The sequence below is a fragment of the Phasianus colchicus genome, chromosome 2 (genome assembly GCF_987193195.1).
Source record: "Phasianus colchicus chromosome 2, bPhaCol1.hap1.1, whole genome shotgun sequence".
NCBI lineage: Eukaryota > Metazoa > Chordata > Aves > Galliformes > Phasianidae > Phasianus > Phasianus colchicus.
In genome coordinates, this window is record NC_143437.1 from 105,176,670 (window position 1) to 105,191,741 (window position 15,072).

Below are 15,072 nucleotides of genomic sequence, written 5' to 3' on the forward strand. Positions count from 1 at the left end.
GTTGGTCCCTATGTGTGTGACACCTATGCACACTCGTGCATAGTCGTGCAACTCTGCACCTTCGTACTGGGGTTGCCTATCACCAAGCGAGGCCCTGCTGCAATTAACAAGGATGTGATGTTGGTCCCTTCATTAAAAGCACGTTCTGCTCATTTCAAACCCTAATCTGATTTCCTGCCGGACGGACGGGAGGATGGGGACGGGCGGGGGATGGCACCACCAGCCGGAGATTTTCCATCCGTTCTTGTTTGCTGTGCTTTGTTTTTCACAACTTCAAACACGCACTTTGCCCTCCAGCATTGTGGGGATGGGAATGGAGGTGGCACAGACACTGCCATGTGTCTCTATCCTGCTCTCCTCCAAGTGGCCCCGATGCTGGATGAGGGACAAGTGTGGGGGGCATCTCACTCTGGGGCTCTGGGCAGGGAGCAGAAAGAGTGCTGGGAGAAGAGAGACATCCAGCCAGGTGACATCAGCATGCAGAGGGCACAGGGATGTCAACCATGGAAATTTCTGCCGTGGAGATGTCAGTCACAGAGATATCAACCAAGGAGATGTCAACCATGGAGATGTCAACCACAGAGATGCCAACTGTGGAGAGTTGTCAGCCATGGGGGTGTCCACCGTGGAGTTAGCAACCAAAGAGATGTCAGCTATGGAACTGTCAACCAAGAAGATTCCAGCTGTGGAGACATCAACCATGGAGATGCCAACCATGGAGAGATGTCAACCATGGAGTGATGCCAACTGTGGGGATGTCAACCATAGGGGTATCAACCAAGGAGAGAAGTCAACCATGAAAATGTCAACCATGGAAATGCCAACTGTGGAGATATCAACCATGGAGAGATACAAGCTACGAAGAGATGCCGACCATGGAGATGTCAACCAAGGAGATTACAACCATAGAGATATCAACCCATGGAGATGCCACCCATGGAGACACCAGAAGTGGAAAGGGTTTCACATGCAGTCCCTGGGGACAGCCACCTTTGCTGCTCCCTGCCTGAACCCAAGGGTTCCTCTAGCCCCTGAAGCCCCCCTGAGTCACCTCAGTGTCCCCTTTGATGGCCATCATCTCCAGCATCATGTGTACATGGCACAGCTCAGCCATGTCTATCCCTCTCTCCTTCTCTTCTTTGCAGGGTACCCAGAGGAAAAGGCCATGCTGCTTAATACCAGCCAGGAATTTTAAGTCTCTCTAGTGCACTGTAAATATTTGGGCTATGAATGACACGGAAATATAAATAATCTGAGAGGTGGAAAAAAAAAATCACTCGTCCAGAGGAGGATGGCAGATGTGAGGAGGGAGTAACCAGGGGCAGGGATTTATGGCCATGGATGGGATCCCCCGAGCCTCCCCTGCTCCAGGTTGAGCAGCCTCAGCTTTTTCAGCTCTCTTCCCAGCAGAGCTCCAGGCCCTGTGCTGGGCTCTCCCCGTGTGCCCACATCCCTCTGGCACTGGGGGGGCCCAGCACTGGTCCCAGCATCCAGGTACAGCCTCACCAGTGCTGGGTAGGGTGAAAGGTGCTGATGAAAAAGCCACATCCCCATCGGCTGCTGCAAGCCAGATCTGCTCTTTGCAGGCTTAACATGATTAGATTAGGTGCTGGGTATGAATGAAGCCCATTTGATCCACTTAAAGGCAGGAGAGAAGCGCTGAGCTCTGCCAATGGCCCATAGGGACTCAGGTGATCCTGGTCTTGAGATGTCCTCATAGCCATCAGCACAAGAACCCACCCAGAGGCTCGGAGCGAGGTGCCCCAAGTGGTGCCGAGATTCCAATCAACCTTTATTTCTCTCTATATTGAAAGTAAATCAGCAGTACAAATATACTTTGGCATGAGAAACTGAGTAACCTCGTTGGGGGGATTCTGTTCCCCGTCAGCGTCCTAAGGATGAGACAGATGCAGAGAGCAAAAAGAAGTTCCCTGGAGTCATCAGCAAGGTTCCCACAAGACTCCCTTACAATAGATATTTATAGATTTCTATAGATACGATTATAGCATCATTTATAATAAATATCCTCTCTGGTATCTAACAGTATGTACACGTCATCAAGTATTAGAAATACATCGTTTTTCTTCTGTTAAAAGTTGAGAAAAGAAATGCCTCAATGGGGACAGGCACGCTGGGTTGTCCCCCGAGTCCTTGTTGCCCCAATGGGGTTTTGGGGGGAGTCCTGCTGTCCTGGTGTCCCCCTGTCCCCAATGACCTGTGCTTTCATTGCTGGAGGACGAGGGGTGATGGGAACTGTGAACTATAGGGCAGGGAGAATGGGGGCATCCCACAAGCTGGGCTCATGGTGCTGGGTGCCATGGGGTGCCTTGGGGCACAGGCTTGGAGGTGCAGCTTGGAAGGGGTGAAGAGGAAGGTGAAAACCTTCCTTGTACCTCAGGCTGTCTCCTCCCCAGATTCTTTGCCCAAGGTGACAGCTCCAGCCTCAGAGCTGCAATTGGGTGCAAAGGGGATGGGGGTCAGGATGCTGAGGGCATCCTAGGCACCACCATTTCTGGATAGAACACTGAACTTCTTGGTCACGGGTGACATTTTCAGCTACATGACTCCTGGCATCTTCCCCCAACAAGGAGCAGTAAAATCTCCATCTAAGCCCCTCTTAGCCTGATTTGTTGTGTGCATACCACGGCAGTCTGGCTCCTACCCTGCCCATGGAGCCCACAGTGCCCACACACACCCCGCTCATGCCTTGCACACTTGGGCAAGGGAGTAGGAGGGGAGGGGGGTCTTTGGGCTCCCCAGCAGCCACAGAAGTGTGTATGTGTATCTGAGCTGTCCCCATGCTTGTTCCCCCTTTCCATCAGGTTAACACACTCTCCAGGTCTTCAAGTTTCACATTTTGAGGAGTGGTTTGCAAAATAAAATGAAATAAAATAAAATGAAATTAAATTAGTATAAAATAAACTGGTGGCCCCTGCTTCTTCCTCCCGTCACAATTGGTGAAGACTTGGACAGGACCAAGGGCTCCTGAAGCCATCCTGATTCCCCAGGATCCTGCAGCTGTCCTAACATCCTGAGGTCCCAGCCCACTTGGAGGCTGCAGCCCCAGTGCATCAGACCCCAGACATCCTGGGACATGAGGAAATTCCTCATGCTGTGACCAAGATGAGATCTTGGCCAAAGTGTCCATGGTACACAGAGGGTAACAGAGTGGGATCTACATAGAGATTTGTAAAGCATGGGGTGCATAGGGGTGATGGAACATGGCCTACATGAAGCTTCATGAAGTCTGGGTCACACATGGGGGATGATGGAGTGGCACTACGCTGAGCTTTGTGGGGTTTGAGGTCAATGGGAGGTAATGGATTAAGGTCTACATGGGGCTCAGTGAGTCCTGGGGTGCCCAGGAGTGATGGAGTAGGGTCTACACTACTTTAGGTTGGACATTAGGAACAGTTTCTTCTCTGAAAGAGTGGTCAGGCACTGGCACAGGCTGTATGGGGAGAAGGTGGAATCACCATCCCTGGAGGTGCCCAAGAAATGTGATGATGTGGTGCTCAGGGATATGGTGGGGATGGGTGGCAGTTGAACTTGGTGATCTTAGAGGTCTTTTACAACCTGAATGATTCTATGATTCTACGATACACGGAGCTCCATGAGGCCTGGAGTGCATGGGGGTGATGGAGTGAGGTCTACATGGAGATTCATGAAGACTGGGACATACGGAGGTGGTGGGATGAGGTCTACATGAAACTTTGTGAGCCTGAGTGCCATGAGGGATGAGGACTACAAGGAGCTTTGTGAAGACCGGGGCACATTGGGGATGATGGGTGAGGTCTACACGGAGCTTCATGAAGCTTGGGGCACACACTGGGGTGCTAGAGCGAGGTCTACACAGAGCTGCGGCGCTTCATGAGGCCCTGGAAGGCCGAGAGGCTGTGGAGGCCTGTGGACACGGAGCTGATGGCCGACCGGCGGGCGTTGCAGAAGCATCGGTTGGAAGGGGTCTCAGGACAGCGGCCGGGCGAGGAGTGGCTCTGCTCCACGCAGGTGTCCGAGGTGGACAAGTCCCTGGGGATGATCATGGGGATGGAGTACTGCAGCTTCTCCCGGCTCTTGTACCACAGGCAGGAGCACATGGACTGGAAGTGCAGCACCTCGGCGTAGACATTACGGAGGCCACCTCCACCACCCCCTGCTGCCACTGCTGTGGGTGCGGACGAGGCCGTGTCCGTGGTGTGCACACTGCTGGCCTGCCCATTGCGGGTGAGCAGCGCCCGGTGCTCAGCGTCCCGCTTCTCATCCTCGGCGTTCATGGTCATGAAACGCAACACCACCAGGTTGAGGAAAGCCCCGATGACCGTCAGCCCCGTCAGGATGTAGACGAAGCTGAAGGCCACGTACTGAGGATTGTTCTGCAGGGCTTCGTCCTTCTGCAGGGCCACGTAGTCCCCGAAGCCGATGGTGGTGAGCGTGATGAAGCAGTAATAATAGGCATGGAAGAAGCTCCAGTGCTCGTAGTAGGAGAATGCAGCCGCCCCGATGCACAGGGTGCTGATGCAGGAGAAGAACCCGATGGTGACCATGTTGGCCATGGAGACCTCTGCCCGCCTCATGCCCAGGCACTTCTTGATGCGGTGCAGGAGGTACCTGACGAAGGTGTTGATCCTCTCGCCCAGGCTCTGGAACATGACGAGGGTGAGTGGGATGCCCAGCAAGGCGTACACCATGCAGAAAACCTTCCCACCGTCCGTGCTCGGGGCCGCATGGCCGTACCCTGGGGAGTGAAGCCAAAGAGAGGTTGGCAGTGTCACCATGCAGCTGGTGTCCCTTCCATGGCCATTTGTCCTGGAGCTGGGGCATCTGGGATGGGTCCTGGATGGGGTTGCATGGTCCCCTTTTTTGGGGGATTTGGCTGCTACATATGTTATCACCAAGGGGCTGGAGATAGCTGTCCCCAAATACACCTCTCAGGACAGTCTCAGAATGGCCAGGTGGGGTAGCAAAGGAGAAGGGGGCAAAAGCCATTTTTAAGGAATCAACAGTTGAAGGTGGATTGTTCTTCTCTGTTACCTCATCCCTGTATCCCTGCATCTCTGCCTCTTTGTTTTCCCATGTTTCTGTGTCCCTGCATCCCACTGAATTCCATCCAGGAGCAGGGGACCCTGTATCCACGCATACAGCCCTGCAGGGAGCATCTGGACCTCAATTAATCTCCTGCCTGCGCAAAACACATGCAAATGGGACTTATTCTCTCCCTGTGGTGGCGGATTATTTGCTTGTAATGGATCCCAGATCCAGGCAGCTGAGCATATGGAGTGTGGGGATGCCTGCCCAGCTGGCATGCCCAGGGGCTGTGTGCTGCCAGGAAGAGCCCTTGCCACCAGGCAGCCACCATTTGCTTTTCCCTGTCTTTTTAATTTCCCTTCCCTTCCCCTTCCCCTTCCCCTTCCCCTTCCCCTTCCCCTTCCCCTTCCCCTTCCCCTTCCCCTTCCCCTTTCCCTTCCCCTTCCCCTTCCCCTTCCCCTTCCCCTTCCCCTTCCCCTTCCCCTTCCCCTTCCCCTTCCCCTTCCCCTTCCCCTTTCCCTTTCCCTTTCCCTTTCCCTTTCCCTTTCCATCTCCTCCCCTCTCCTCCCCTCCTCTTCCCCATTCCTCTTCCCCCTTCTTTTTTCTCCTCTTCCCCTTCTTAATTTTCCCCTTCCCTCACCCTTTCCCATTCCCCTTCCCCTACCTTTTCCTTTCCTTCCCCTTCCTACACTTTCCATTTTCTTTTCCCTTTCCCTTTCCACTGCCCATCACACCTAGTGTGGTATTTATAGCACTGCACTCCTCAATTATTGAATATCTCCAAAACTACATTTGTCATAAAAGATTAAGCGGTGTTCACCTATGTGTGGAAAACATTTTGACATGACATGGTTATCAAGGGGCAAAGGCAGGGGATGCTTTGAGCTCAATCTGAGGATACTTTTGGGAAAAGTCCAAGGCTTTGGTGCAAATTCGCCCTGCAAAAAAACTTTGCTCCTCCAAGCGTCCAGCGCTGCCCACCAGGGAGCCCTGAAAAGCAAAGCGAGGTGGGGAGATTTCCACTGCTCTTTCCTCCAACCCGAATCAGTCTGAACACTTTTCCAACGCTTTGATCCAGTGTGGGAATCCCGCCCTGCCCCAGCTCTGCTTAATCCCTGCTCGCTGGGCTGAGGCAGGTGGCCTCTCTCCCCGCCACCCTTTGCTGGCAGCATCCTCGAGGCCAAGGATTAAGCTGTGCTGGGGTGAGGCGAAATCACGGCTCGTCAGATCTCAGGCCAAGCTGTCCCCAGAGCTGGGCTGTGGGGAGGGCTTTGGCAAACCCCGAGCATCAATGTGGTGCCCACATGGGCACTGTGGAGGGCTCAGTGTGGTGATCCCCCAGATATCTCCACCCTCCCTCCAAACAGCCCAAACCTCCCTTATGCCTTGAGCGTCCATCCAGCTGAGGTTGGGATTTTAGGATCCCAGCCTCCATCCATGCTGACAGCCTCACTGAGCACTCTCCCTCCTGCACCTCCTGCCCGAGGTGCAGCCTCTCAGAGCTATATTTAGCCCCATTTCTCCATTGGGAAGGGAGTTTATGAGCTTTGGCAGCATGGCCAAGTGTCCATCAATCCGCTAGCCCCCCCCACCAGTGTCAGCACGCACTGCCTGATCTCCATCACGTTTATGGCCAGGATGAAGGTCGTGGGGTATTAAATCCCCCATGCATGGCTGGGGAAAAGGCAGCTGGCAGAGAGAGGTCAGAGGTCCTGGGGATCTGAGCCCTGCAAGCCTCTCTTGCACCCATCCATCATGGGAAAGAAAAGCGCAGGAGATGCTGAATGAGCTCCTGCCCATTTGGGGATCCCCAAAGCCTTCTCCTTGCTCTCCCCACTCCTTGCAAAAGCAGCATCCCTGCTCCTCTCCTTCATCCCTCCTGCAGCCCCCAGACTTCCTCAACAGGTCCTGGAAGGAGCCAGGTCTCAGCAGGTTGGGGTGCTGCAAGTGGGCAGGGAGCACAGCGTGTGTCCCCTAGGAGAAAACATGACATGTCCCAGAGGAACGCCGACTGCTCGTCGCCTTTTTAGGGCTGCCGAGGAGCAGGGGTGGATCTGGCTGAGGCTGCGGGGAGCAGGTGCAGGGTTTGCTTGGCCCCAGCCTGGAGCAGATCCCGTGGGCTGTTAGGAGCAATGGATGGAGGGGATTAGTAAGCAGCTGGCGCCAGGGCTTGGGAGGAGGGTGGAAAATAAATGGGGTGATGCAAAGCTTGGGGGTGCAAAGGGCTGGTGGGGCAGGGAGGGGGAGATGGTGCTGGGTGCTGGGGGGCATGGGAAGGGGCTGAGGGTCGCGTCCAGGAAGGTGCAGGTGGGGAGGGCATAGGGTTGCAGGGAGCCAGGGCAGGGTTAGGGATGCAGGGATTAAGGAGAGGAGGATGCAGGGTACAAGGATTCTGCAGCATTCCCAGAGTGGGGCATGGGGAGTCCCAGGTGACAAGAGAAGCTTGAGTTGGGGCAAGATGTGAGAGGTATGGAGAAGGCAGGACACTCATGAAGCCCACAGTGGGCATGGGGTGGGTTCCTGAGTGCACACCCTTGTCCCTGTGTCCGTCAGGTAGTTCTGGGGATGGTTTTCCCCTTCCTCTCCCAGAGCAGTTCTGGCTGCAGCAGGTGCTGCCTGGAAATGCCATTGCCCTTACTTAGCGATGACGTGATGGGGAACCCACCAGATCCCTGACAGTGTGAGGGAGCTCCAACATTCAGATCTCATGGGGACACAGCTCTGCTCCTTTCAAGGTTGGTTTTCTCCTGACCTTGGGCTCAGAGAGGTTTAGCAGCAGCCATTAGGGTCAGCTGGGCTGGGGACACCTGATGCTAGGCTGGGGGCAGCAGGGCAGGGTCCTTGGTTTGCTTTAGTGGCATGTGAGCTCCACCATGTTCCAGGTAACTCGTGATTTTTGTGAGAGCTTGGGCAGTGTAGGATGCCCCTCAGATCTGCCCAGGAAATGTGCTTGCAGAGCAAGCAAACAAGCAGGCAGAGAGTGGCTGGGAAAGGCAGCACATGGCAGCAGCACCTGCCTGCTCTGAGCAAACATGGGCATGGGAGAGCCCAGTGCAGGGGCACAGTGCTGCTTGCACTGCTACCTGCACCATTGCTTGCACCAATGTCACTGCACTCCACAAAGCCCTGCATGGGATCGCATGCTCTGTCCTTCCCAGAGTGGGGTTTCATGGAGCACAGGGATGAGGGTTGTGGGAAGAGGCATGTCCCACCTGGGGACACCTCTCAGGCAGGGCCTGGCAAGTGGCAGCTTCAGGATAGGGACCAGATTTGGGCAGCAGCACATCAGAGCTGAGGTGAACTTGGGTAGTGCAAAGCTAGGCAAGCTCTGGTACCTGCACCGCCCCGTCACTAAGCCTGAAGCAAGGATAGTACTCACTGTGACTTCATTAGGGCAGGTGAAGGGTGCAGATATCCCCAATACCACCATCCACCCACCCTTGCAACCATTTGTTACTCATCCATCCATCCATCCATCCATCCATCCATCCATCCATCCACCCATCCACCCATCCATCCATCCACCCATCCATCCATTTATCCACTCAACTTTCCATCCACTCATTCACCAACCCACCCATCTTTCCACCCATCTACTCAACCTTCCATCTGCTCATCCACCAACCGATCCGTCCATCCATCCATCCATCCATCCATCCATCCATCCATCCATCCATCCATCCAAGCACCCATTCTCCACCCACCAAAACACGCCAGATCTCTGCCTATCCCCACTCACCTCTCTTACCACCCATCTCTCCATCTTCCCCTTGATCTCCATGCACCCTCCTAATGGAGCAAACTCAGCACTCAGTTCCCTGGGGGCTGCCCTGGCATGGGGGGGATCCACTGGGCAGAGGGTGCTGAGCCTGGTGGAGGTTCATGTGCTCTCATACCAATGGGGCAGGTGAAAAAGAGGTGGGGTCACCCCATACCGTGCCATGCCCTGGGCTCCCCCTGTGCTCCCACCAGACACTGGGTACCTCCGTCCTCTACAGCAACTTCTGCACTGTTACCCCCAGCTTTGCTATGCCCCTCTCCCTAAATCTCTCCTGTGCTGCACTGGGGGGTGTTGCCCCCAGAGAAACTTAGAGGCCCCCAGAAGGGAGCTCTGCACCCCACCCATCCCAGCAGTGCTCAGGAGAGGGGGCACAGCCGCTACCCTGCCCGGGACAGCCCCAGCAGCAGCAGTGGGGCCCCGCCACAGTGGGGGCAGCGGGGGCTGATGCTGTCATGGAAAATCCCTGCGCCAGCCAAGGGCTGTGTTTGCGCCGACCCGAAACTGGCAATATTTCGCTGCTCTTTGGGGCCCCGCCAGGCCCCTTTCCTCTCTCCCCAGCCCTACAGATCCTCCCCCCCTTCTTCCATTTGGGGCACAGTTGGGACCCCCAGCAATGGGGCCAGATGCTGGTGGGGCACAGAGTCTGCTGGGGGGGGGTCTGAGCTCATTTCTGTGCACACCGCATCCTGTTTCCACGGTGGCAAAGGAGACTCTGTGGGGGTGGAATTAAAGGAGAGCGCAGTCTGGGGAGCCACCTGCCACCTCCTCTTGGGTGACACATCTGGGAGTTGCTGTGATTGCAGTGGAGAGCTGCACTGTGTGTCCTTGTCCCCTCATATACCACGCACTATGGCCCAGCACCATGCGTTGTGCTGGTGCATCCAACTGCAGCCTCCAGCATCGTGTGCAATGCTGTTCACCCTGTGCCAAGAACCAACAGCCAGTATCATGCACCAACACCTGGCACAGAGCACCAGTGCCCAGCACTATGACACCATGCACCCAGCACCTTGTGCTGAACACCAGCACCATGTGCAATGCCATGCACCAACACTCAGCCCCGTGCTGCAGTGCCCAGCACCATGAGCAACACCATGCACTATGTGCAATGCCATTCACCAGCCCCCAGCACCTTGCACTAGCCCCCAGTACCCAGTACCACGTGCAATGTCATGCACCAGCATTCAGCTCTGTGCTCAGCACCATGTGCAGTGTCACACACTAACACCCAGTACCGTGCCCTGGCATCATGACCATTGTCCAGAACCATGTGCAAGACCATGCACCAGCCCGTAGCACCTTGCACCAGCACTGTGTGCAATTCCATGCACCACAAGCAATGCCACGCACCAGCAGCTTATGCTGAACAGCAGCACCCAGCACCAGTGCAATGCTGTGCACCAGCACCCAGCAAGGTGCCCCAGCATCCAGCACTGCTTGCAGCACCAGCACAGCCTCTTCGCCCCACGGCAGCTCTCCCCAAAGGCAGACCAATGAGCTCCAGCCCCAACACAGCTGCGTGTCTCACTTGTTCCATTAACCCCCCTGCCTGTCCGGCCAGGATTTATTCAAGGTAGCGATGCCTGCTATAAATCCTGCGTACTGCAGTCACTTCAGCCTGAGAGCTGGGTGATAAATATCACAGCCAGGCTGTAAATCACGTACTGGGTCAGAGCGGGCTCTCCTGCAATTCCTCCATGGGTCCAGCTTCACAGCACTGGACCCACTCCCAGCTGAATGCCACGGTTTGGTGATAGGAAAGCCAACAGGGCAGACAGAAATGGGGGTGGGTGTGGGGCACAGGCCCCCACCCTGCAGCCTCGCTGCCCCAGCACGGATTGTTTGTGCTTGTCTGAGTCAGTAGTTTGCTGGAAGGTTTAATGAGGCATCAGCTGGGAAGGAGTGGGCATTAATTGCTCTTATCTCTCTGGGACAGAGATGAGCAGAACATTTATAGCCTGGGCAGGATGGGAGGTGGGGGCAGCAGCAAACAGAGCTCAGAGGGTCTCTGGGCCGGGCTTGGAATGTGCATAATAACTATGCCATCATTAGGCTTCAGAGTAAACACAACAAACAGCAACCACAGAGAACCATGGCAGTGGGAGCAAGGATTGGCCCTTTGCCTGCAATTGGCATAGAGTTGTGCACCGGATACCCCCTCTTGCAGGTATCTGGGGTGAGAAGAATTGAATCCCAGCCCTGAAACATTGTGATACAGTCATTCCCTCCAGTGTGTTCACTCTGAAGCCTACTGAAGGCGTGCCTGGAGCTGCCAGCACTCATTTCCACTGTGATCGTTGTCAGCGGGCACAGAGAGTGCAGAACAGAAATGTCCTGAGGGCTCAGAGGGAGCTGTGATCCATCCCCAGCCTTCCTCCATCCCCATCCATTTCACAAAACCTTCCCCCATCCCCATCCCTTTCCATGAAACCTGCCCTCATCCCAGGCGTGTTTGTCTCACTGTGAGCACACTGTGTCCCCTAAAGCTTCCAGATCACAGCCCCTTTTCTCCTCTTGCTCGTGGCCATCCCTTCCAGCTGCCCCCTCCCTGCCATGTCCCTTCCTTAGAGCCTAGGAGCGGGACTGAATCAGAGATGAAAATAGCAGCAGGGCAGCCGGCGGGGAGCGCGTTATTCATCCTGGCTCTGAGTCAGGGCTGGACCTGCCAGCGCGGCGGGAGGAGGTGCTGCGGGGCAGCGGGGGCCGGGGTGAGGGGGAAGGAGGATGCACGGGGTGTGGGGCTTGGGGGGCACCCAGGAGGGATGGAGGGGACATGGTGACAGACACAGAGGAGAATCGCGGTGCTCCACAAACACCCCGTGGTGTCACCTGCTGCTGATACAGCCCTGTCCCAGGAGGGAGGTGGCAGATGGTGGCACTGAGGTTGGCATTCGCCACCTGCCGCAGACCAAATGGCTGAGCACACGTGAGGGACACGGGCTGGCTGTATTCCTGCAGGGATAGCACTGTCCCCAACCTCACAGCACCATGGCACATCTGGGAGCACCCAACACAGGGTTTGGGTTTCATGAGCTGAGGTGTATGGAGGGGGACAGCCGCAGGTCCCCATCACCACCACTGTGCCATGTGGTGCAGCTGACCCATCCTTGCTGCAGGGACAGGGATGGAGGTGTCAGGGACATGTCCTGCAGCTCTCCTTGCCCCTGGCTTTGTGGAAGAGGAGGGGGCACATCTAAATATAACAGATCCCAATCTGCAGCCACATGCCTTATCCCCCTGCATGTATCTGGGGCTGCCACTGGTGCTGTCCCTATGGGTGTCACACCCTGAGTTACACATCTTGCCCCACTGACCCTGCTGTCAGCACACGGATCCCCCATGGCATCCAGCTCAGGGTACTCCAACCCCAAACGGACCCAAAGCCCATGTGTAAGGTCACACCAAAAAATCTGTCCCCAGTGCTGCAGGATCTGTCTCCAATGCTGCAGGATCCATCCCACACAGTGCCCCAAGCCAGCTGCAATGCTCCCAGCAAAGTCACCCTGTGCCAACCCAGAGACCCGCACAGTGCCCCCCGAGTGGCCCCTGCAGGCTGTCCCCAAGGCCATCATCCTAAAGGAGACAGCAATGGGATGTGACAGGGGACGGCCACAGCCGTGGGAAACGGGCACTGTGTCCCCGTTAGAGCAAAGCCAGTGGGCAGTGAGCAGAGATGTCCCCTTGTCACCTGCTCCAAGCAGATCATGCATGGCACTTCTTAGTGCAAGCAGAGAGACCTTTGAGTTCCCGAAAGAAGGCTTTCTTTTCTTTTTTTCTTTCTTTTTTTTTTTTCCTTGCTGGAAAATCCCATTTCATAGAAATAGACACTGACAGATTGATAACAACAGGATTGAGTTACACATCCGTGTCCGTGCAGCTTCCCCAGCACACGGCTGCAGACATTGCAGAGCGGGACCGAATTACACACACTCCAGGGAAATCCCCTCTGCATTTCCTTTGTGCTCTAAATGGGTGGCTTTGGGGTTGGGTGTCACCCGGAGCACCCCCTGCCATCTGGGGTGTGACACCTGCATCTCCCTGCTCCATCTGTGGGCACCTGGAGGAGACCGCAGGGGACCGCGGGGGGTGGCTCTGGGGGGCTGGGAGGCACAGAACAGGAGCAAAATGGGACTGTGCACTCTGGGTTGGCTTTGTCTCACGTCCACGGCACTGCAGCATCCTTTGTGTGTGTTGAGGCTGGGGACGTTGCTCCTGCTCCCCGGCACCCCCTCCTTCTGCCCCCCCCCTCTCACGTCAAAGATAAGCTGCTTGTCTCTGCTTCCCAAGCCTGTCCCAGCTGCTCTGCCAGCTGATAGAGCTCAGCCCCAGCCCCAAAACCCACATCTCAGCCATACAGTCCTGGTGCCCCCCTCCAGGACCTCCCTGTGACCCACAAGTCACAGGCAGCCAGCGAAGGATTGGGAATACGAGGCATTTTGGGGACCAGAGGACAACAGATCAAATGATTTGGGGTCATGCATTCTTGCACGGAGCCAAACTCAGTGGTGTTTGCTCCTTGCTGTGGGGGGAGGATGCAGCCACCAAGCTGTGGGTGTCCCTGTGCAGGGGACAATGGTGGTGAGGGCACTGTTGGGATCCTGGACAGGGGACATTGGTTGAAAGTGCCCCGAGGATATTTGGGGTGAAAGCGTAACCAGGTGAGTGCACCACAGCACAGAATGAATACAGTGGTAACTTGGGATGACCCCGATATCTCTCTGACTCCTGCATCCCTTCTTCCCACCCTGGGGACAGAGCTGGCTTTCCCTGGGGACTTTTGGTTTCTAGTAGCATGGGATGGTTCAGATTGAATCAGGATAGGGCAGGGACATTGCCTTTAGCACTGGGGCACTGTGCCCTACCCAACGCTCCCCTCTCCCTCCCAGCGGGGTCAGGACACCCAGACTGAGGGTCCCATTGTGCTCTTGAATGGGAAAGATCCACAAGGAAATCCTGTCCCCAGAAAACCTTCCCCCTTATCCTACTTCTCCTCCAGGGAAGGAGTGAGCCGAAAGAATACCATCCCTGGGGGGGAAACACCCCGTGTCCTCCAGCTCTCAGCTGCAGGACTGGAGATGGGACATTGTGTGTAGGGATGAGTCCCCTCACACAGTCCCCCCCGATCTGTCCCAGAATGGGAACTTCATGTCACCTCCCTACCCACACCGACTCCTGAAAGAAGAGGGTCCTGCCCCAGGGAAAGCTCAGCCCCCCACCTCCTCACTCCCCAGACACCGTGGTGCTGTACGGTGGGAGAGGGGGTGAGGAATCCCCGAGGCTGGGAGACCAGAGACCACGGGGATGGGCAGAGGTCGGATCCCAAGGAGGCACAGCCCTGACGCTACGGGGATGGGCTCGTTTGGAACGAGCCGGTGGAGAGAGTGGAGGGGGCCGCCCCAATGCCACGGGGATGGGCGAAGGGGGCCAGGAGAGGGGGGGTTCCCGATGGTGGAGTTTTGGGTGGGTGAGCCTTGACGCCGCAGGGATGGGCGTTATGGGGAAGGGGATCCCGTGGGGTCAAGGGGAGAGGTTTGCCCTGACACCATGGGGATGGGTGGAGGGGTCCTAACGTCGGCAACAGCTGGGCAGAATGCTTCGTCCCGATACCGCAGGGATGGGCAAAGCAAGGACTATTCACACGGGGACCCCCAGAGCTTTTTCGGCGGGGTGTTGGGGCTGAGGTCGGGGGGTTGCCCGGTACCTATGGTCGTGATGACGGTGATGGCGAAGTAGAAAGAGCCGGCGAATTTCCACTGGACGCCGGCCTTGTGCGGCTTCAGCTTGAGGACGACCCACTCTAGCTCGCGGTAGCTCTCGGCGCTCAGGTTGTATTTGTTCTTCAGCTCCTGGCTCTTCGCCTCCAGCCGCCGCCGCTCCGCCGTTTCCTCTTCGGATTCGAGCGCGTCGAAGACGGCGGCTCCCACCAGCAGGTAGGTGAAGGTGCACATGATGAGCGCCAACGTCCGCACGTTCTGCCGCTTCATGGTGCGGCGGCGGAGGAAGGAGGCGGCGGAGGGGCCGTCTGGGGCATGGCGGCGGCCGGGGCTCCGCGGAGGGCCCGGCTCCGGGCGGCGGCGGCGGCGGCGGCGGCGGTGGTAGAGGAGAGCGGAGGGCGGCGGCGGCGGCGGCGGGGGCGGGCGGGGGCGGAGCTGTCCTTCAGCACCACCGCCCCGAGCCGGCACCGGCACCAGCACCGGCACCGGGACCGGGACCCGCACCTGCACCGGGACCGGGACTCGCACCGGGACCGGGACCCTCACCAGGAC

General features: G+C 56.7%; 1 protein-coding gene across 1 annotated transcript; it reads right to left on the reverse strand.

The window, feature by feature from the left end:
• Positions 1–2,922: 2,922 nt before the first annotated feature.
• On the reverse strand, positions 2,923–14,869 carry KCNK3 (potassium two pore domain channel subfamily K member 3). The gene is made up of 2 exons (XM_031603932.2): positions 14,508–14,869; positions 2,923–4,735 (listed from the first exon to the last, which is right to left on the reverse strand). Exons 1-2 carry the CDS (start codon positions 14,788–14,790, stop codon positions 3,849–3,851), a joined length of 1,170 nt encoding a protein of 389 aa, XP_031459792.1. The 5' UTR covers positions 14,791–14,869; the 3' UTR covers positions 2,923–3,848.
• Positions 14,870–15,072: the final 203 nt, after the last annotated feature.